Source organism: Monomorium pharaonis, chromosome 5 (assembly GCF_013373865.1).
Source record: "Monomorium pharaonis isolate MP-MQ-018 chromosome 5, ASM1337386v2, whole genome shotgun sequence".
NCBI lineage: Eukaryota > Metazoa > Arthropoda > Insecta > Hymenoptera > Formicidae > Monomorium > Monomorium pharaonis.
Genome location: NC_050471.1, coordinates 12,507,656 through 12,530,132, shown reverse-complemented (window position 1 = coordinate 12,530,132; position 22,477 = coordinate 12,507,656). Strand labels below are relative to the sequence as shown.

At 34.3% G+C, this 22,477-nt stretch overlaps 1 protein-coding gene and 1 long non-coding RNA gene across 3 annotated transcripts in view; one reads left to right on the top strand and one right to left on the bottom strand.

Annotated features, from left to right (window-relative positions):
* Positions 1–4,397: 4,397 nt before the first annotated feature.
* LOC105834820 (acyl-CoA:lysophosphatidylglycerol acyltransferase 1) overlaps positions 4,398–22,477 on the bottom strand; it is a 121,121-nt gene continuing 103,041 nt past the window's right edge. The window contains exons 5-6 of one of the 2 annotated variants that reach the window (XM_036287624.1): positions 7,001–7,152; positions 4,398–6,924 (exon numbers count right to left, since the gene is read on the bottom strand). In XM_036287624.1, the coding sequence (XP_036143517.1) occupies positions 6,688–6,924; positions 7,001–7,152 (389 nt within the window). In that variant the 3' untranslated portion in view covers positions 4,398–6,687. The remainder of the gene's footprint in view (positions 6,925–7,000; positions 7,153–22,477) is intronic. The other variant, XM_036287625.1, reaches the window with a different exon arrangement.
* Positions 9,887–11,354, top strand: LOC118645852. The gene is made up of 2 exons (XR_004963477.1): positions 9,887–10,395; positions 10,716–11,354. It is a non-coding gene; the product is annotated as an uncharacterized LOC118645852 (long non-coding RNA).

The following is a 22,477-nucleotide window of genomic DNA, read 5'->3' as shown; positions in this document are numbered from 1 at the left end:
GGGTTTAAAGTGCTAAATAGCACTGTTAAGCCATCTTGCGACACTATTCATTTCAAGCGTGTTGTCGGTCTCATTTTAGGTTTGTCTACTATCAATTATATGTAATGCCATATGATAGTACTTATAATACCGTTAATAATATTGTTGTGTTATATAATAGCGTTAACGTGCGAGTGGCTACTTGGTCATTTGATACACTTCTACGGCCACCAGAGATCTTACATTCAGGGCGCTTAGATTTTGCGTTACACCGTTGAGCCATCTTGTGACATTATCTATCGTAGGCTTGTATCCTTAATTGAGATTCATATAGTATTGACAGGCGCTATTGTGTGCATTGCATAGTTATATTGTATGGTGACGCGTCTGGTAATGTTAAATACATTGTAAAGAATATGAAGCTATGTAGTAAAGTTTATAGTAAGAGATTGCATAAGTGAAATGAGTTTAAGATTTCATTTATGTACATCATGCGGAAATCATGCTGCGATTATCTATTTCAAATTATTCGATTGTATTAATACTCTTATAGTATATGTACTAACTTTAGTGGTATTGAATAATACGTTGTCTCTGATACGCCATTCGGCCTATGCCTTGGCGAATAAAACTGTTATCAATCAATCAATCTCTCTCTCTCTCTCTCTCTCCTCTCTCTCTCTCTCTCTCTCTCTCTCTCTCTCTCTCTCTCTCTCTCTCTCTCTCTCTCTCTCTCTCTCTCTGTGTGGTGTGTGTGTGTGTGTGTGTGTGTGTGTGTGTGTGTGTGTGTGTGTGTGTGCGTGCGTGCGTGCATGTGTGTGTACAGACTGATAAGAAGTATGTCAGATTGCATAAATGAGGCAATCCGCGCACGAGGACATACACATTACTAATGTATACAACATGCACGCGCGCACGCGCCTGTGCGCCACAAGGAGGGTTCGAAGTCTTAAAATACTGTGGAGTTGACGAACCATGGGGTCCTTATCCTTGTGGAACACACACACACGCACACACGCACGCGCGCGCGCGAGCGAGAGAGAGAGAGAGAGAGAGAGAGAGAGAGAGAGAGAGAGAGAGAGAGAGAGATGCAATTCTAACCAGTCAAAATCTATGCGGATCATATTGGGTAAAATTGCAACAAAGATTTCAGCCAAGTAGCCACTCGCACGTTAACGCTATTATATAACATAACAATATTATTAACGGTATTATAAGTACTATCATATGGCATTACATATAATTGATAGTAGACAAACCTAAAATAAGACCGACAACACGCTTGAAATGGATAGTGTCGCAAGATTCGGTATCTTAAAACGTAAATCGTATCTTTGTTTCGTAATATTGATTGCAAAGAATGAAGATCTTGAATCAAATTTTGTCTTTACCCAGTGAACACAGTAATATAGCAGCAGTGTAACAGCAATGTAACCGAATATAACAGGTTACGTTACTATGAAATTACACGTAACTTACATGTAAGTTACAATTTCCGACTCAACAATATAACATGTTATAATTACATGTTATCTAACCGTTACACAACAGTTACAAAGAAAAATAAAATAAAATAAAAATTTCATTTTTTAAAAATTATTTTTATCAACAGCACATACTACATTTAGAATAAATTTTTATGAATTAATTAAATTTAAATTATGTAATTTTTTATTTTATTCTTACTTGTCGCTGCTAGGTTTGAACCCGGCACTTTAGGATGACGAACCTTGTACTCTACCTGCTACGCCAATTTGACTCATCGATATGGTTACTTGTTATTGTCTACATATACTTATATGTTATAAACTGACGCAACTATATTATTTTTTATAAAAGCAATTAAATTTTGCAAAACATATTAAAAATAAATAGCATTAATTTATTTACTTATTAATTTCATTGTTAAATTTATCTTTTTCCATAACCTTAATAATTTGATGGAAATTGCGATCTATTTAGCACTAATCTTTAAAGCGTTCAAATAATTAATTAGATGGTTAACTATATAGATCGTAATTCTAAGAAAAATTGAATAGTATACATTTATTATTCTGTTTTTGTTCAGCACATAATGAATTTCGATTTTGTGCATTTTTTGTGCGCAGTAATTGTAGACAAACTGTTATTTTTGAAAACATTATCTTTATAATAATTTTTTTTATTATCAAATAGATCTATCATTCAGGATGTTGTAATGTTGTCTGATTTCTGAGTCAACTCTACGACGCATCGTTCCGTAATAACATTGATACGAACGTGTTATGTTACGATTATATAATTTTTGTTGAATAACTGTAACGCAAAAACGATGTATAACAGCTATATCACTTGCGTATAACAAATATTACGTAACAGCTTATTTCCATGTCATATAGCACCTACATATCACAAGAATAACAATGTTAAATTACATGTAACTTCCATGTTATATTGCCGCTGTAAAATGTGTTCACTGGGTACTTTCCTGCCTTTTAAATTGACACATTTTGAAAATAATGAATTTCCAATTCCCAAAATAATGCAAATTATTAATGTAAAGAACAATAAATCTGGCTGTTAAAGTTATGGAAGAACTAAACGAATCGCAACGCCTCCGAGCCCATTAACCCTTGATAAATCGACCTTGTTACAAATTCAAAATTGAACATCGCGGCACCTAATTGCCCTAGCACAAAATTTCAAAAACTGTTTAAAATCTTTGAAACAATACTTTTCAAAATTTGTATCGAAATTGTAGGCAAAAATTTTTCAAAATGGTAGGTGACAAGAAAATACCATGCAAAGTTGATAAATAAGTATTCGAGCTTGCGACAATGCGTTGCATAAAGGTGTCACAGCCAAATGGGACAAAAAACATCTAAAAGTATAGAGTATTGTCTTTAAAATGCTTTTTTACGGAGCTTGATACGATAATTTTGCGTCGAGTTATGCAAATTTACAGAAAAAAGCTGTTTTTTTTTATTCAAATTTTAATTACTCAGCAAAAAATGATCGCATCGAACTCTATAAAAAAGCATTTTAAAGCTAATACTCTATATTTTCATTTGCATTTCGTTCCATTGGGCTGTGACACCTGATTCACGCCATGCCACGCCACCGCCGCAAACTGAGATCTTTATTTATCAATTTTGCATACTCTAACTTTGTCATCCGCCATTTTGAAAAAAATAGTCACGCATAATTGCTATTAATATATTCTTAAAGTGGACACTTCAAGCTTTATTTTCCTTTTTGAGAAAAATTTTTATCTTTATTATTTACTAACAAGTAGAGGTACTAACAATTATTTACTAACATAACTTGTAAGTTATGATCATTTAAAATTTCGTAAAATTTCCCGAAATTTTAAGTGTACCGCTTTTGTTGCTGTTGAGTGTACTTTAAAAAGAAATTTTTGTAATATTTTATTTAAAAATGGCGGCGCAGGAATTATCATAAGAAAACATTTTTTTAAATAGGCTTCGGGGACTTGCAGGCTAACAACTTTAATTGTTGACTCATAAATAAAAAAATTTTTTTTTAATCTACATTAAATTACTTAGTGCACCACGTAGGAAATTTAAAAAATAATTTTTTTTAAAAATGGCAAACATTTAAAGTCAAAATAGTGTTTTTAAGTAAAAATTGACGTAAAAAACGGTTCATAACATAAAAAGTTTTTAACTAATCAAAAAATCCGCACGTAATACTTCGCGGAATGTTGTTTTAAAAGTACTGTTAAAATTTCAAATAAATTGAACCAAAATTATTAAAGTTATGCTACAAGCCAATTTGAACAATAGTTTCGAGAAAAACGCGTTTAAAGTTTCAAAACCGATTTTTTACTTTTTAAACAAAAATTTTTAGGTTTTAATTTTTTTACTTTTAGTCCGCGATGCCAGGACTATATAATTGCCCTTCTACAGCAATATCTTCCTCCTCTTTCTCTTTGCGAGACAATGTAGAGGATGAGCGCGCCTTTTTTGCGACGTTCATGAGCGATCGTCCGGCCTGCTGTACGCGCATCTCGTTAACTTTTACACAATAATTGTAACAATTTGGTCCAATGACAATACCTAGCAGTTCCATAATTTTCATAATGCTGCATAAACTATCATTAAACTATCATTAAACACACAAACTGCAATATCAGTATCTATGTCAAGTGTTGTCGCTTATAGCATTGAAGCTCTCATTTCTTTTTTAAACAATTACTAATACCATCTACAATTACTTGGGGAAGCTTATTATTCGAAAGTAAGTCACTTGTTACCTATAAAATTCAAAGATCTAAGTGTGCGCGGCAGCCCTATTGAGATATGCTCAGAACGGCGCTGTGACTGTACGTTCATAAAAACATCATAAAAATGTTTTATGCTATAAAACCAATTGGAACTTGTTTTTAAGACATTAAAGCATTATTTAAGCAAAAACAATTTTTTTCGATTTTTTTGAAAATTTTACAGTGGTATAACCCCTTAAACAAGGCATTAATTAATTAAATTTTAATTAATTAATTAACTCGAAGACATCTGATAATACTAATACTTATCCCAAATTTGTATTCCCAACCGTTCTCGAGATGTACATGTTACAAGGTTTAATTAATTAATTACTTTTAGATAAGCATTGACTCTCTAAAGTTCCAATGATACTAGTGCTTATCCCAAGTTTGCATCTCCAACCGTTCTTGAGATTTGCATGTTATAAATTTAATTAATTAATTATTTAAATTTTAATTAATTAATTAATCCGGAGACATATGATACTAGTGCTTATCCCAAGTTCATATCTCCAACCGTTCTTGAGATATACATGTTACAAGATTTAATTACTTAATTAATTAATTAATTTTAGATAAGCATTGACTCTCTAAAGTGTTCCGATGATACTAGTGCTTATCCCAAGTATGCATCTACCGTTCTCGAGATTTGCACGTTTTAAAATTTAATTAATTAATTAATTCGAAGACATCTGAAAATACTAGTGCTTATTCCAAGTTCGTATCTCTAACCGTTCTCGAGATATACATGATATGAGGTTTAAACGCCTGATAATACTAGTGTCAACTCGTACAGCCATCTGATGCCGCGAAAAGCAACTGTACAAATCGCCACTACTTGGCCGAGCGACGACGATAATAATAACGACGACGACTACGACGTTTCTTAATCAAATTTATTCTTGAGCGAAAAACTTTAATCGCGATATCTCCGCACGTAAATCACGTAGCGGAAAAATAAAAACACTTTTATCATATAAATCGGATGCGAACTATCCATTAAGTCGATTGAGATCGGTTCAGTCCATCAGTTCAGTCGTTATTAAGAATCCGATAACTACGGATTTTCGTAAACAACGTCTCGCGTAAAAGAAGCAGCAGTGGTGCCTCGTGCTGTGCGTACAGTTGGCGCGAGGCACTACCGTGCCTCTTGATAATGCCAAGAAAAAAGTTAAACACTTTGGAAAAGGCTAAGAATATTATATTCGTTTAATAGGTTTTTTTAATTTAATAGGATATGTGAAAAATATATCTCTTCAATTATTTCATATACATCAAATACAATTTCCATAATTTTTTTTTGTTTTAAAACAATTTTCTCTATCTATGTTATTCTTATGAACTATATTTTTCTTTAAAAAATATCCTTATCACAAAATAATAAGTGATACCTCTTTAAAATAATTTGACTATTATCATCCTGCGAAAATTCCTTTTCTCTATTATACGTTAACATAGAGTGTACATAATTTTATAATCAACTTACATAAGACACACATGCGATGCTATATTACAAAGATTCTGTTACAATGCTACCAAGTACCATAGCTTTGTATAAACACATTCATACATTATGTGTTAGTAAAGATAATAAATGTTAACTATCGTGTCTAAATTCAATCTATTAATAAAATCAGATAGTGTTTATTATGCAATATATAATAGAATTGTGTAAACTAAGAGTAATATTGTCTAATATCAATATAAAATCTAAACTTATATTTTTATGTTTTTAAGGGTTTGTTGCAAAAAAACATTATGCCATCTCTACAAGAGATTGCATAATATAGGACAAAATGTTTATTCTCCTTGTATTTTATCTAAATTTACGATTAAATATTTGTATATCTTATAACATTATCCAATATGAGAAAAATCTACAAATTGGCGTCACTAACAATTTTGTTAAAAAAATGTTGCTTTGTCAAAATTCGAAGTTTATGCGAATGTATGTTGATTTATATAAAAACAAGTTTGCTATATAACATATATTTTGCACACACACGCGCACGCACACACACATATATAATATAAAGAATATAAACTATAATAAAAATAAATTTAAAGCTATACAGCAATTGTGAAAATTACAAAAACAAACTGTACTTCAATTTTCATTGCGTTAATCATAAAATGTATTAATTCGAAATCACTTACAAAAATTACTGTTAATTTTATATTAGCTTTAGAAAAACAAACGTTATTCGTAAATACTGATTATAAATACCACAATTTTTTGCAAATGTTGCGTTGAATGAAAATAAATGTTACAAGTGATGTCATAATGTGAGCATACTTATTGAATTTAATAATCTATACATTCATTAAAATTATTCTCATAAACATCAAAATAGTTGTTTAAGGCAAGGATGTCTTACTTCGTTTACTATAATTTCCTTCTTTAAACTGGACCGTCGTACATCGCATACGATATAAAAAACATCTTACCAAAAGCAAGATAACATGTACGTAAGTATGCTATAATGTATATAACTAGATGTTATAAAGAATAAATGAAGGACTAGGAATCTTAATGGATCCTGATGTACTCTGGAACCACCTCTGTTCAATTCGTTTGAACCCAAAAATGTTCCGTGTTTATAAAAGTGTTCCAACAGTACCTCTTTCTCTACCCATCTGTCATACAACCATTTGGATAATTGTTCTGGCTCACGAGGAACCTACGATACATCATGAAATATTACATAACACATTGCGCGTACATACAAATTGTTATACCTTATATAAGACACTTACCACTGAACTAGGAAAAAGTCGATAAAACAGTACCGTCTCACATGGAGGTCTTGAACCAGTTATAATAGTAGGTAAATCAAGCGGCTTACCTTGGGGATATGCTATTGTTATATCAAGAACCCAACTAATTTCGGGATTAGTTAACATCAAACCTGTATAATAAATGTTACATTTTAGCAATAATCGTAATACTATGATTGTCATAAGTAAAATTCACATAAATATTAGTTATATACATTAATTTTGAAGGTCCAAATATATAAATACATAATTTTATACATTCATTTTGAGTTTTTGGTACATTTTTTGTAATCACTTCCTTTCAAATGTCATACATCAATAAAGTAATATATGTTTATCTTAACAATACTTTTAATCCTAGATAGAACTAGATTCTCTGTTTAATTCAAAAAATGTTTTTACTAAACAAGCCACTATTACGACCGTTTGCAGACCAAATTTACTGACATTTGATTTCAAGTATAATAAACTTTACAAAAATTCACAAATTCATTATATTACTGTTTACAAAAACAAAAATTAATAATTTTTTATTTCCATCATCTATCATCTTAAAGTATAAGGTAAAGCATAATTTTGATAATTTTTATTATGATTATCCAAAATATACTCACTTGCAAAAATATGGCCAACCTAACTTTTCTCAAATTTTTTAATATCTTTCAAAATAGCGACAACTCCGCCGAAAAATACGAAAAATTATCGTATCGAGATAAACCAAAGCTCAAATAAAAGGTTAAACTTTCTTCTTAAAAATCATATAAACCGTAATTGAGTTGCAAGAAACGTTTTATAAAATCGGACGTCGAAGGTAATAGTTAAAAAATGGAGAAAAAACTTTTTTTAATCTGTTACGTCCTGGAGGGAGGGGTGGCGAGCGAAGCCGTCCCTCAGGAGCGTAACGTGCAGATGGCGTCGGGATAAAGTGGAATGTAAAAGCAGAAGAGAGAGGCAAGCCTTCGCAAAAAGAGAAAAGGAGAAAAGAAAAAAAGTAATATAGAGTAGGAACGATGTATTTTTTTTTCCTTTGATTTTGAGATAATAGAATAATTAATGTAGTTTATTGCCTTGCGTTTTGGCTCCACCTTTCGAACAGTTCAAACCGCATGGCCGCTTGGATAGTCCTAGGGGTGGCATCGCCGCGTAAGACATAATGGGGCAGGGTCCTCAGGAAGACCTCGTTAGCTATGACGCGCGGTTGTTGGTGCGGGAACGTCCGGATTTGTCTATCCACCCGTATAGACCGCGTCGAAGTCGGGCGAAATCGACGTTCCCAGCAGATCGCGGCGGCGGAAAACGAGGTGGTGCCGCTAGGCGCGGAGGTACGCTTGCCCTTGTCGGTGCCTCTTCCTGCTTCGGCGGACGGGCTAGCTCGAAGGACTCCGGAGACCCGTGCCGGACTGGAGATGACCTGTTCGACCATAGGTCGAACCATAATCGAATATTTGGTCGTTAAAGCCCCCCGCTTCGATTAGGCGCCACTTGAGGCGTTTCAGCTGACGTTTACGCCCCTCCTCGTTGCGATCGAATCATACTGAACTAAGGGCAAAATGAACGTACGCATTATAATGTTATACATGGTTACCGTTGCAGGTCACGCACCAGGCAGATTTTTTGGGGATAGTTCCCTCGAGAAAGAAAAAAGGGAAAAAACAAAAAAAAAAGAGAAAAAAGGGGGAAATTAATTTGTTAATTAGTTATTTAATTTCTTTTTAATGCGGCGCGTCTTATTTATCTCTCTTTCTATCCTTTAATTCGGTGCGTAGCCCTTACTAGCGTCTCTGATTCTATGCTGAAATAATTATTGTATCCTTACGACTAATTAAATTATGAATAGAATTCAGCGGGTCTGCGAAGGTAGACACAGAGGAAATTTGTGGGGAAAAGCGCCTTAATAGGCAAGCCCATTGCTACGGAGGAAAAAGGTGGTTATAAAGTAAAGCGCTTTAACAGACAAGCTCGCTGCCCGAGAGACAGAAGAGTTAATTTGAGAGAGACCAACTCAACCTATTTATGCTTATGATTCGAAAGCTCATTTAACAATAAATAATGATATATATATTTAGTTATATGCGTACATGACTGTCTAGCGCGAGCAAAAGAGAGAAACGTGAAAAGTGAGACCAAGAAAAAGAGAAAAATAGAAAATAAAAGAAAAAAAAAGAAATTTATTTTTAATACTGCCTGCCTACCACGCGAATTAGAGTTAACGCGGATCTTAACGGTGCTACTGAAGAAGAAGTAGGATAAGGAGAGGGGGAGTTAACCCTTTCTTTTACAGGTAAACTTCCAGGATGCTTGTTTGAGCGCGAGTGAGAAGGAGAACAAGATGGCGGTGACCCGGACTAGAAACATGAGACGGAGCGCTTTGGTAAAACGCAACACGAGAGGAAAAAGAGGGGTAGGAGTGGACTGGAAAGCGCCCTGAGGGATAAGTCCGGTAATCCACGATTGAATGAGAAATAAATTTGTGGGAAAAAGTGCCTTAATAGACAACTAGTAGCCCACTGAAAATCCTTTGGCTTAAGCGCCTTAATAGGCACCCCTGACCCGAGGTTCACAAAGGAGACAAAACATCCAAGAAGCGCGCGTCTCCGGGATGAGAAGTCAAGGAAGTCGTCGTTTCCGGTTTCTCACTCAGAGAACATAGGAGACACAACGGAAAATACCCCTTTCCCCTCTCCTTATATCTAACTTAACTCTAACACTCGCAAATCGAAAAAAACAAGCATAAAAAAAAACAACAAAAGAAATTTATTAATAGATGCAGATTTTGTTGTAATAATAATCGTACTTCACAATTGTTGCAAAAAAATAAAAGAAAAGTGCTTAATAAAAAAAGGGGGAGGGAAAAACACAAAAATTTAAGTGTCAATTAATTAACAGTAAGGATTTATTTAATGAATTAAAATTATAAATATCTTAATAATTTTATTTATGCGCTCTGATTTTAACTATAAGCTGATAGCAATCGGTATCATGATATTAAGAGTAACACTTACGGTACAAGATCTCTATATTAATCTTGTATTTGGTTAATCTGTTGAGCTCACGAAGTGATACGTCTATGGTAATTACACCTTGGTAAAGCGCGACCGGCTATGCGAATACGCGTCTCGAGGCATTTGTGCTTCTGGTGAGCACCAAGGCTTGTGAGCGACTAATGTTCAAAGGCTGATTTTCGCTGCGTTTATATACTCCAGAACTAGGGGGTCTTATGGGTACGGGTGTATGGGAAAGCTCGAATTCCAGGAATTTTCCGCGACAAATAACTTATTTTTCAAAATTCTTTAATTTCTAATTTTTAGTCAAATAGCCATGATTTTCGGTTCAGAGATAGCCCCCCCCCCCTGGCTAACGGAGCAATTACCGAGGTATGCGGGTTAATTACTCCGCTTATAGAAATGATAGAAAAAAAAGTGCAAAGGAAATCCGAACGCTAATTCCCCCTAATTAGCGTTCGGATTTCCTTTGCACTTTTTTTTCTATCATTTCTATAAGCGGAGTAATTAACCCGCATACCTCGGTAATTGCTCCGTTTGTCATCTCTCGGATAGTGCGCGGCAGGAGCGATGCTTCGGTAGTGCAAAGGTATCACGCATGAACCTCATAGGTGATCTTTGTATTATAATTATTACAATAAGCAAGAAACGGCGATCACGGCGAAAGACAATTTGTATGTGCAATTAGCGAGGGTCCGAAAGGCGTGCTGATTGCGCCTCGACAGGCGCTTTAGTAAGAAAAGATAAAAAATATTAGACTCGAAAAGATTTTTAATTTTGTATTATTCGCTTAATTCGGCGAATTCAAGCTTCTAACACGCAGAGAAAATGAAAAAATAATTCTTTTAATTATATTCGAATTAATACGCAGGATAATACGCATAGAAACGCATGTTGCGCACGTGACGCTTCCTCGAGCGTGCGCGAGTTCGTGAGAGAGGGGAACGCTCGGCGAAGAGGGCGGCGCGTGAGACGCACGAGAGTGAGACGGAAAGAAAAAATTTCCGCCGAACGTAACGAAATCATTGAGTAATTCAAAAGTCAGCTTCCTGGTTTTAAAATGTATGAGTTTTTAGGCTCATTTATTTCATAACAAATTTATTTTTGGAACTTTTTTCAATGATTTTTTTTAAATAGAGCTACATTGTTTTAAAGAAAATATAACAAAAACGACTTTTTCATTTAAAATCAGCAATTCATAAACAAAGTGTCATTAAAAACATTTTTCAGATAAAAAATTAAAATAAAAACTTTAAAATTTTTAAATTTATTTTAGATTTAAAAATTTACTTCTCTTATGCTACACTAATCTACTACTAAAAATTAAAAAATTTACTTCTCTTGAAAGTAAACAAATCTAAAACAAAAAATAAGAAATTTAATTAATGGTATGCTTCAATAAATACAAAAATTGTTAAATGCAACAGAAGGCAATACGCATTATTAAATACGCGCACGCACGCGCGCACGCACACCCACACATGCCAAGAGCAGAATCCACACATGTAACCACTCACACAATACTTAACCTTCTGCCTACACACCTTATTTTTCTCCTAATTCCTACACACAGGGCTAACCCCAAAATTTCGTTGACTTATATCTCCAAATGTATTTAATCAATTTTAACTTCTTTTTTTTTTAATCAAAAGGAAAAAATCTCAGAATTATAATGGTCTTGGCTGAAAAGTCGCAGATAATAAAAGAAACGATATTTTTTGAAAAGAATGAGAAAGGAACGAAAAATTTTTGTAAAAATTTGCCTTTTCTTCAAATGCCCATATTTATTAGAAAAAAATAGATAAAGTAATTAAAATGGTGATCAATGAAAAGGAGAAGAGTTGTATTTTAAGAATCTATCGTCAATTTTTTTATTCTGTTCAAAAAATATATTTATTTTGTAATGTGAATTTAGTAAAAAATAAATGCAGTTTAAACACAATAGTAAAAGAAAATAGTAATATTTATTTAAAAAACATAATTATTAATACACAAAAACATAATTATTAATACAAAAAATATTTATTACAAAAGATTTTATTTGTTATACAAAAAATTTTTAATTTGTAATGCTACAATTGCAGCATATTTTCGCAAAGTGATCGCGACATTGGTAATATATATAAGTACTGTATTCGTAAATGATATATATGTAATGAATAAAAAAATAACTTTTACTTACCCTTCAAATTTGGAACTTTTCCATTTTTTGTTACGTTCCCTACACACGGGGTAACTGTAACCCCAATACACACTGTCGAAGCTCCTACTTCTATTATTTTCAAAACATTGACAACGCCCAAAGAAGAATAAGTAGAGCACAATTCAAACTTCTCCCCCTCGCCCAGTCCCAGCGTCCCTTTGTTAAATACTTTGAAGTAACGGGCATTTCAAAATCGACTGGGATTACCGTAATCCCATGTGTAGGCAGAGGGTTAAATTCGATTGTTTACTTTTAAGAAAAACATTTTTAAACTTTTAAGTTTTTATTTCAATTTTCTTTTTCAAAAAGATAATTGTTCATAAATTATTAATTTTAAATAAAAAAAATTGTTTTTGTAACATTTTCTTTAAAACAATGTAGTTCTGTTAAAAACATTGTAGAAAAATGTTTCAAAAATGGATTTGTTAAAAAATAAATAAACTTAATATAACTTAATAAAGTAACTCATAGATTTTTAAACCAAAGAAATAATTTCCTTGAGTTACGCAACAATAAAATATTTTTTTTCCCTTATTTCTCAAGCACTGTCTTCGGCGTTCGCCATTTTGTAAGACGTCTGTTGGTAATTATTTACATTAGCAATTCCTCACCAATTTTGATAACCTTTAAATATGTTGTCGAGGTCATTATTTTGAACAACTTAGTACATGTTATCGCCGCACGGCCTTAGTTCTTGAGTTATATACAATTTTTTTTTTTAATTTCTTGCTTTGATTTCATTAGTTTTGAAGTAGGTGAGAAAGTGGGGTGTAGAAAACGCGTGAGCAAGGTATAAGAAGAGGGGCTTCGCCCTCTGCTCTATAAGTAGGGAGTGGTGTGGGTAAAATAAATTTTATTGATCCAGATAGTGGAGCACATATTCAAAATATTGAGCGTTGTTGGCATGAAACTAGGGCCAATATTTCGCGATATGGAACTCGAGAAAAATATAATGTTGATTATACAGCTGAATTTTTGTTTCGATGGCGACATGACTTTAATACAAGAATAGTTGCATTTTTTGACATAATGGCCAAAATTTTTCCAATTTTTATTAATAATAATAAAGATTAAGATAATTATTTATATTAGCAATTTCTCGTCGATTTTGATGATCTTCAAATATGTTGTGTATGTTGTGAGAGTTTTAAGCTGCGCTCGGCATTTGTTAAAAAGTTATCAACACAAGTTTTATGATAATAAATAGATACTACAAACGCGCGCTCCGCGCGCGCTAATTAACTTTTTATTTTTTACTTTTTAAAAATAAACTACAACGATAATTGTATAAACAACCATCTATACAAATTTAACAGTTGTCAAAATTCAATGCAATGACAGTTACTCTCGCAACACGAAGTAAACGCAGCGAGATAATCAATCAGCATCGTGGAAAAGAGGCTTCATTACATGTCTTTTTACGATAGAAAATAATAGTAAACATTGACAGTCTACAAAATCGAGAAGTACATTTAACCGATACCTTCTTTACTGTAATGTCGCACGCACGCATGGAAGGTGCAAGGAGGGTCTTTAACCCCCCTGCCGCACCCACTTTGCGGGTAAAGGTGCCCTGGACAGAAATGCGCAAAAGTGCGTACTTCGTTGATGATACATTACGACTTAATTGACATAATTATTTCTCAACAAAGTACGCACCGTACTTTTGCGCACTTCTGCCCAGAGTACCTCTACCGGCAGGGTGGATGCGGAAGGGGAAGGCCAAAGATGTGTGTGTGTGTGTGTGTGTGTGTGTGTGTGTGTGTGTGTGCGTGCGTGTGTGTGTGTATGTAGCCACAGCGAAGAAGTGTCATATCGTATTTATTAAACTTTTTAGGTTAATATCTTTTTGTGTGTAACTCAAAAATTAACGCCGAGCGACGATAACATGTATAGAGAAAAGTTGTTCAGAATAATGACTCTAACAACATATTTGAAGATCAAAATCGGTGAGGTATCGCTAATGTAAATAATTACTGGTTTGTTGTCACTGAATTATTGTTCATATTTGTAAGATCGGAATTCTTTTAAATTATATTTTAATGTGCGAACGGTATTTCCCTCGAGAAAATAATTTATCTCGTCCTTTATATTTATTTAAGACAAGTTTGGAAGTTAGTAGAGATATACAACATTGAAAGTCGACTCTCATGTTATGTTTGTGAAACGGCTAAGCCAAGGAAAATAGCAGCGATTATCTTGATGAGGTCATAAGACGAATCGATAACCAAAAAGTAGTATTCGAAAAGACGTAGCGACGGAAATAAATACAAAGGAAGTTATCGAGAATCAGTCCTCGCCCGAAACCAATACTGTTGTTGTGAGCGAAACACAACCAATAAAATTATATTATAAAATAAAGAATATAAAATATTAAAATTATCATATAGCTCGCCGAGGAAGACTCGCTATCACAAGGTGTCAGGTGACATATGCCTCGTGCGCTGCCGGCCGGTCATCGCATTGGTCAACGCACCAGCCACCTTGAGAAATTTAGCGAAGCTAGCTTAGCAACAATCATGCCACCGGAAATGCATACCTGCATTTTGGCAATTGTTGCTAAGCTCGCGAATATTTCCCGCGCGCGGGAATGACCATATATGGTCATGCGGAGGGCTCGATGCCCCCACTAATAATCAAATCCGCGACACTATTTAAGCTGCTGCCGAACAGCGGCCAGCGGGATCAGTGATTAGCAATCAAGCCGATACGTACGGCCCGCACGAGTAAATTACGCACGAATTCGGGACTTAGCCGCGAGCAAACCTCGAGCGAGCAAAGAGACGATGCGCGCTAACTCCGAGTCACGCGCCATATCTAATCAAGTGTAACCCGACGCGACACCTTCGCCGACCGCCGCTATTGTACATTATAAACTGAATAAACCTTTTTATTAAATTCACTTAAAATCAGTGAGTGAGTGATTTGAGGATCCTGCCAACAAAAGCCGCTTTTCTCCGCGAGTTCCTACTCCTTGGGCAGCAACGAATCCCTAAAGATCTTTTGTCGCACCGCAAGGTACGGCAAAAATTTGTTGTACCGCAAGGCGCAACACTGTACACATCGCCGAATTTTCTTGTACTCTTTGATCACAATATATTATCTCATTCTCTCATTAATATCCAGCCGTTTTTTATTATACCGTGTTACTTTCCTTACATATTGTTTTTAAAAGAAAAGTTTAAGCTTTAATTTAAGCTTTGGTTTATTTTAATCTAAACTTTTTGGCGGAGTTGTCGTTATTAAAAATATTAAAAATTTTAAGAAAAATTAGGTGAACCGTTTTTTTGCGAGTGAGTGTATTTAAATCTGTAGCTAAGTTCATATGCAAGCATTAATGTACATAATTATGAACATTAAAAAAATCATTTCTTGGTGAGTTTATTCACCTTAAAAAATTCTTCATTAGAAGTATCCTTTAAGATTATATTTATATTTAAAAAAATTTATTCAAATAAAATACTTGGTTTTAAAGGTAGGTAAATAAGTCAGGTTTTTCAGATTAAAAATTTAGAGACAGGTTACATAATTTTCACATACTTTTAAGGTGAGTGAGGCTCATTTGTGCACATAAACGATCGAACACAGTAGTATTTCCCAATCAGACACAATCCCTATCGAACACAGACCTTATTGGACATAACAACGATCTAACACATAACGTTTGAATCGGACACAAAACTAATTGCACACGGATCCGATTGCGCACTGACCCGTTTGCACGCGGATCCGATTGCACACTGACTCTTTATATACCATAAATATTTTTTTTAATATATTCTATATATTGTTGTGATAATAATTTTTGTATCATTTCTAAATGGTTAATGAAAAATAATTATATTATTAAAAAATATTTTTTAAAAATAAATTTGTATAATATTTATGAATATTATGATAAATTTTCTGTTATCTGGATTGTTTTTGCATTACTCTGCGTTGCGGAATTGTATCGTATGCAATCGGCTCCATGTGCAAACGGGTAGGTATGCAAACGGGTCTGTGTACAACAGATCTGTGCGCAAACGAGTCCGTGGGCAATCGGGTCCGTGTGCAATTAATTCTGCGTCCAATTCAAACGCTATGTGTCCGAACGCTGTTGTGTCCAATAAGGTCTGTGTCCGATCAGGACGATGCGCAATTGGCACCATGTCCAATCGGGTTCAATTGAGACTGTGTCCGATTGTTTATGTACGCAATCGGGACAGTCCCTTTTAAGGTAATTTGATACCAAAATAAAATACGAGAAATTGAAATAAGACTTGGAATCTTATTTCAATTTCTTGTATTTCATTTTGTATTCAAGGAACAAATTCAAAGAACAAAATTGACTTTTTAGCTTTTGTCTTTGTTGCTCTTATAGGTCTCTTAATATTTTATCGGAAGTCACGGAATAATTAAAAAAAAAAAACTGATCAGCAAATTTAAAAACTAGTCACAAAAACTTAAAATCACGCGCTTTACAATGATGTAAGTCAGTGCTTGGAGATAGTTGCCCTTTTCGGACAGATTTTAGAAGCGACGCTTACCGTTCCCCCACTATCGCTTGCAACCTTGACGGCCAATCGCTCGCCAACGCTTCAGGCGCGTTACGGATAAAGAAGTATACTGGGGGTCGTACATAAAATATTTTTTTTGTTAAATAATACTTATTTTTGTTAAATAATTAAATATTAATAATTTTATTATTAATATATGTTATGTATATAAAGCTATTTTACATATATAAAATAGGTTATAATAATATATTTTTGATAAAATACAATTACAACTTTGACAATAACTTTCTACATCATCCGTGAGATACTATTGTTTGGTACGTATTTTTTAAATAGTAATTTCCCCAGTCCTATTCCACTAATAATAAAACGTTACAAACAAGAAAACTTTTTTATAAAATAGAAAAAATTTGAAAAAAAAACAACCTAATTTGTCTATTATTTAACACATATATTAGTTTAATATAAAAAAATTTAATGCGATTTTCTAGGTCGTTAGCATGATTTTACTCAAAATGATATATCTACAGAGATTTTAAAACTAACTTGTATCAGTAAAGATGTTTTATCGCTTAAAGAAAAACGTGTTTTGTTTTCGTAAATTTTATTTCTGAAAATAAACATTCACATAAACATATGGACCCAACAGAGAAAATTAGGAGACCTAAATTTTTTATAAGTGGATAACAATCTAAATTATCTGTAGATATACAATCTTTAGTAAAATCGTACAAACAACCTAAAAGATCGCATTAGATTTTTATATATTAAAATTTAATTAATATATATTGGGGATGGGAATAAGTTTTAATCTTTTTTTATGTAGAAAAAAACAGTTTGAATATAAAAATATTAAATAATTTTATTCAAAATATTTTTTATCTGAAGCGACAACCTTCGCCCATTTTTCGCGCAATAAACGGATTCCTCGAGTGAAGAATTTTATTTCTTCGAGGCGATCCAGTCATCGATCCATTTTTTGATGCTGTCATACGAGGTAAAGCGCTCTCTAGTAAGTGCTGAGTGCATCGACCGGAATAAATGATAATCTAAAGGGGCAATATCCGGTGACTACGGCGGGTGGGGTAAGACCTCCCATTTCGCCCCTTCTAGGTATGTCCGGATGCGTTGACCAATATGTGGCCTAGTGTTGTCGTGCTACAAAATCAGCTTCTCGTGTCTATCGCGCCATTCCGGCCATTTTCTTCAATAGCTTGTTTCAAACGAATTAGCTGAAGTCGGTAACGTTGGGAATTGATAGTTTCTGACGGTTTCAATAGCTCAGAGTAGACTACACTCCGCATGTCCCACCAGATACAGAGAATGACCTTTGACCCGTGAATATTGCGTTTTGGCGTTGATGGACCTGGTTTGTCTGGCTTCGCCCATGCTAGTTTGCGTTTAGGACTGTCGTAGTAAATCCATTTTTCATCACCAGTAATGATCCGATGCAAAAAACCCTTTCTTTTAATAGTGGAGAAGAACTTCCCGCAAATGCTGCTTTTTTGGAACAAATTCCGACATTTTTGATGTGATATAAATACTTGTTGTTTACACTCTAAACAAAAGTCTTATACTGCGTTTGATAGTTCACATACACACCTTACCATACAAATCCATGTATCGAAAGGTTAGAAAAGATGCAAGCAATACTATTAATGTCATCTATGGAAAAACGATTAAAACTTACTTCCATCCCCAATAATTAAATTAATATATAATAAATGATAGACAAATTGGCTTGTTTTTTTTCAAATTACTGTTTCCTTTTTATAAAAATGTTGCTTTCTTATTTGCTAAATCATAATATTTTATTATTAGTGGAATTGGCCTACGAGAGAAACCACTATTAAAAAACGCATCAAACAATAGTACCTCACGGGTGATGTGGAAAGCTATTTTGTCAAAATTGTAATAATATTTAATCAAAAATATATTATTATAACACATATATGTTTATAATAACTTTAAATACATAATATCAATAATAAAGTTTTAATATTCAATTATTTAATAAAAATAAAAATTATTTAACGAGAAAAATATTTTAGATATGACCTTCCAATATACTTCTTTACAGATGCACCTGAGGCGGCCACGTAATTTCAGCGGCTCGGCCGTCAACGAGCGGTAGTGGGGAAACGGTAGGCGTCGCCTCTGAAATCTGCCCGAACAGGGCAACTATCTCCGAGCACTGATGTAAGTTACATAGGAGTTTGCCGATCAAATATCAAAGATATTAAATCGCGAAAGTATAGTTTATAAAGTTATGTATGTTAGCAGGAGACCGGCGCGGCGCTAACACGTGCGCAATGCTCAGTATGCGATGCCGTTGCTCATCAAACAATTGATAAATTAATTTCCAATTATTGCAAAATAAATAAGAAAAATCAACTGAAACATCGGGGAAATTATCAACTTAAAATATTAAATAAATTTAGAAATCATTTCTATAAAGAGAAAGTTTCGTATTGATTGTGCTATTGATTAGAGAGTATCAAACCACCTTAACACAAGAACTTTTGACAATACTGTCTTCAAATATTATTTAACAAAACACACACATAAGGGGAAAATTGGCTACCCGTCGAATTGGATGAAAATGCAATATGTTGTAATTGATGGCCTACTGATCAAAAGTTCCAATGGTCCGAGACCTAAAATCAACCATTATCGAGATAGATGGCGTCAAAAGTCATATAGGATGCTGCTCAGTAAAGACCGCTCGTGTATATGTGTGTATATATATATATATATATATATACAGGGTGTTCCAGATTAACCGGAGGAGCCGGCATGTACGTATTCCTCATGAAAAACTGAATCGAAAATGTCAGTAACAAAATCTTGAGGGATCATTAGTTTTCAAATGGTAAGCCTTTGAAACCTTCCAACCACAGGCCGTAAAGCTCGCGCTGTCAGGCGCGGCGCAACTAAGCGGCCGGCTAGTCGCTTTGACGAGTATCGCTAAACGGTACCGAACGAGTATAAATCTGTGAGATCTCTATTAATATTTGTTGCTATATTCTTAAATCGAGTCCAATTTAATTGACAAAAAGTAATATCAATTGTAAATTCGATAAAACGCCATTTATATCAATAAAAATTATGTGTTTCTGAAATACGTTTTATGTATAAATAAATTAATAAATAAAATTAATATTAATTAAATTATTTAATCAAATATTAAAAACATCAGTCGACAACATTTCCAAAACTTTTTTTCAAAAAGTTCTGTCACAAACAATATTAAAAAACATTTACATTTGAAATTCGCATTTGATGTAAATAAATATTTCATATTTAGGAAATGAAATGAACGAAATTCCGAATTATGATATAAGAGGAAAAGGAAGTAATACTGTGAAGGAATCGACGTAAGTAAATAATAAGTATTATTATTACAAATTACATTTTAAATAATATTTTAGAAACTTTTAGAGTAGGTGTTCGAAATGGCCACCACCCATTTCAATACAAAGCTGAGCGCGTCTAATCAAATTTTCTCTCGATCATTGTACCCTTTCAGGCGTAATGGTTGCAAGCGCCTCATCAATTCGATCACTCTAAAAGTTTCTAAAATATTATTTAAAATGTAATTTGTAATAATAATACTTATTATTTACTCACGTCGATTCCTTCACAGTATTACTTCCTTTTCCTCTATATCATAATTCGGAATTTCGTTCATTTCATTTCCTAAATATGAAATATTTATTTACATCAATCGCGAATTTCAAATGTAAATGTTTTTTAATACTGTTTGTGACAGAACTTTTTGAAAAAAAGTTTTGGAAATGTTGTCGACTGATGTTTTTAATATTATTTGATTAAATAATTTAATTAATATTGATTTAATTTATTAATTTATTTATACATAAAACGTATTTCAGAAACACATAATTTTTATTGATATAAATGGCGTTTTATTGAATTTACAATTGATATTATTTTTTGTCAATTAAATTGGACTCGATTTAAGAATACAGCAACAAATATTAATAAAGATTTCACAGATTTATATTCGTTCGGTACCGTTTAGCGATACTCGTCAAAGCGACTAGCCGGCCGCTTAGTTGCGTCGCGCCTGACAGCGCGAGCTTCACGGCCTGTGGTTGGAAGGTTTCAAAGGCTTACCATTTGAAAACTAATGATCCCTCAAGATTTTGCTACTGACATTTTCGGCTCAGTTTTTCATGAGGAATACGTACATGCCGGCTCCTCCGGTTAATCTGGAACACCCTGTATATACACACATTGTGACGGCACGCCACAGCGCGACGCGCGCGCGCGCACGCAGCGTCCGCGGCCGGGTCAGCGGCCCCGGCGACCGCGAGTAGTGCGCGCGGCCGCCACTAAGCGAAAGCGCAGCGCCTCAAACTCACAAGAAGAAATGCAACATGAGGGTTACATAAGCAGACCACCCACGTCGTGGGATCAAGCCAAGCTTCATAGTATAGTGAGCTCGTAAGAGCCTATACTACGCTAGCTATCATTTTTGGGAAGAAGTACCTACGGGCCCTGGTGTACCTGATATTCGGCACGGGCGAGCTCTCTGATACCTTCAGTAACTCCTTCGGGAAACAACCGGCATTGTGCCCTGCTGACGCCGACCTGGCCGCTGTGGTCTTTGGACCCCGTTGTCAGACACCTCCAGACGCCGCCTTATCCTTCCGCTACCGGGGTCAACTACCTCGTCTAATTCTTCCACGACTGGGGCTAACTACCCGGAAGGGGTCTACGCAGACGCAACCAGTACAAACTTTCTTCCGAGGCAGACGCAACCAATACTGATTATCTTCCGAGGCTTACAACTGAGGAAGTCATAACCACCTAGAAGCCACTCCGAGCGGCGCCTACTCCTACCACGTCCAGAACGAACCAGCTTCCGGCTACCTCAAAATATCAATTACACACTTACGCATTAACAAGTGTACATAGAGAGATCAAATATATCCGACACGTTTTATTGTTTGTAAAAGAGGGCCTTCTGATTGACCAAACCTAACCACGACTCCCCCATACACATATACACGAGCGGTCTTTACTGAGCAGCATCCTATATATGACTTTTGACGCCATCTATCTCGATAACGATTGATTTTAGGTCTCGACCACTATATATATATATATATATAATGTGTGTGTGTGTGTGTGTGTGCGCGCGCACGCACACACACACACACACACATTCTTTACTGAGCAGCGCCTTATGATCTTTGACGGCATTTATCTTGATAACGGTTGATTTTGGGTCTCGAACCCATTGGAACGTTTGATCAGGAGGCCATCAACTACAACATATTGCATTTTCAGCTAATTCGACGAGGAGCAAATTTCCCTCTTATGTGTGTGCGTGGTCCTTTAATAAAAATGATAATTTATTATTTAAATACATTTCCTTCAAAATATTGTTAAATACATAACAAAAAATAAAAAAGAATTGTTTATAATAATAATTTAAATGTAATAATATTTTTATTAGTATTTTTATTAGTATGACATTACTTTTAACCTTAGGCCATCACATCGGGTCACCATGACCCGGACTGATGGCTTATTAATAAGATATCTTTTGGCGCGCTTGGAAATGTAAACTTGTAGTGCCATCTAAGATCTATTTCAAATATCTACTACAGATAAAGACGCTTGCCTAGGGAAGGTCTGTTCGCTAGTCGTTGAAAAAATACGTTGGGTCACTGTGATCCAGGTGTGACAAGGGCGTCCAATATTTAATAAAAAATTTTTTTAA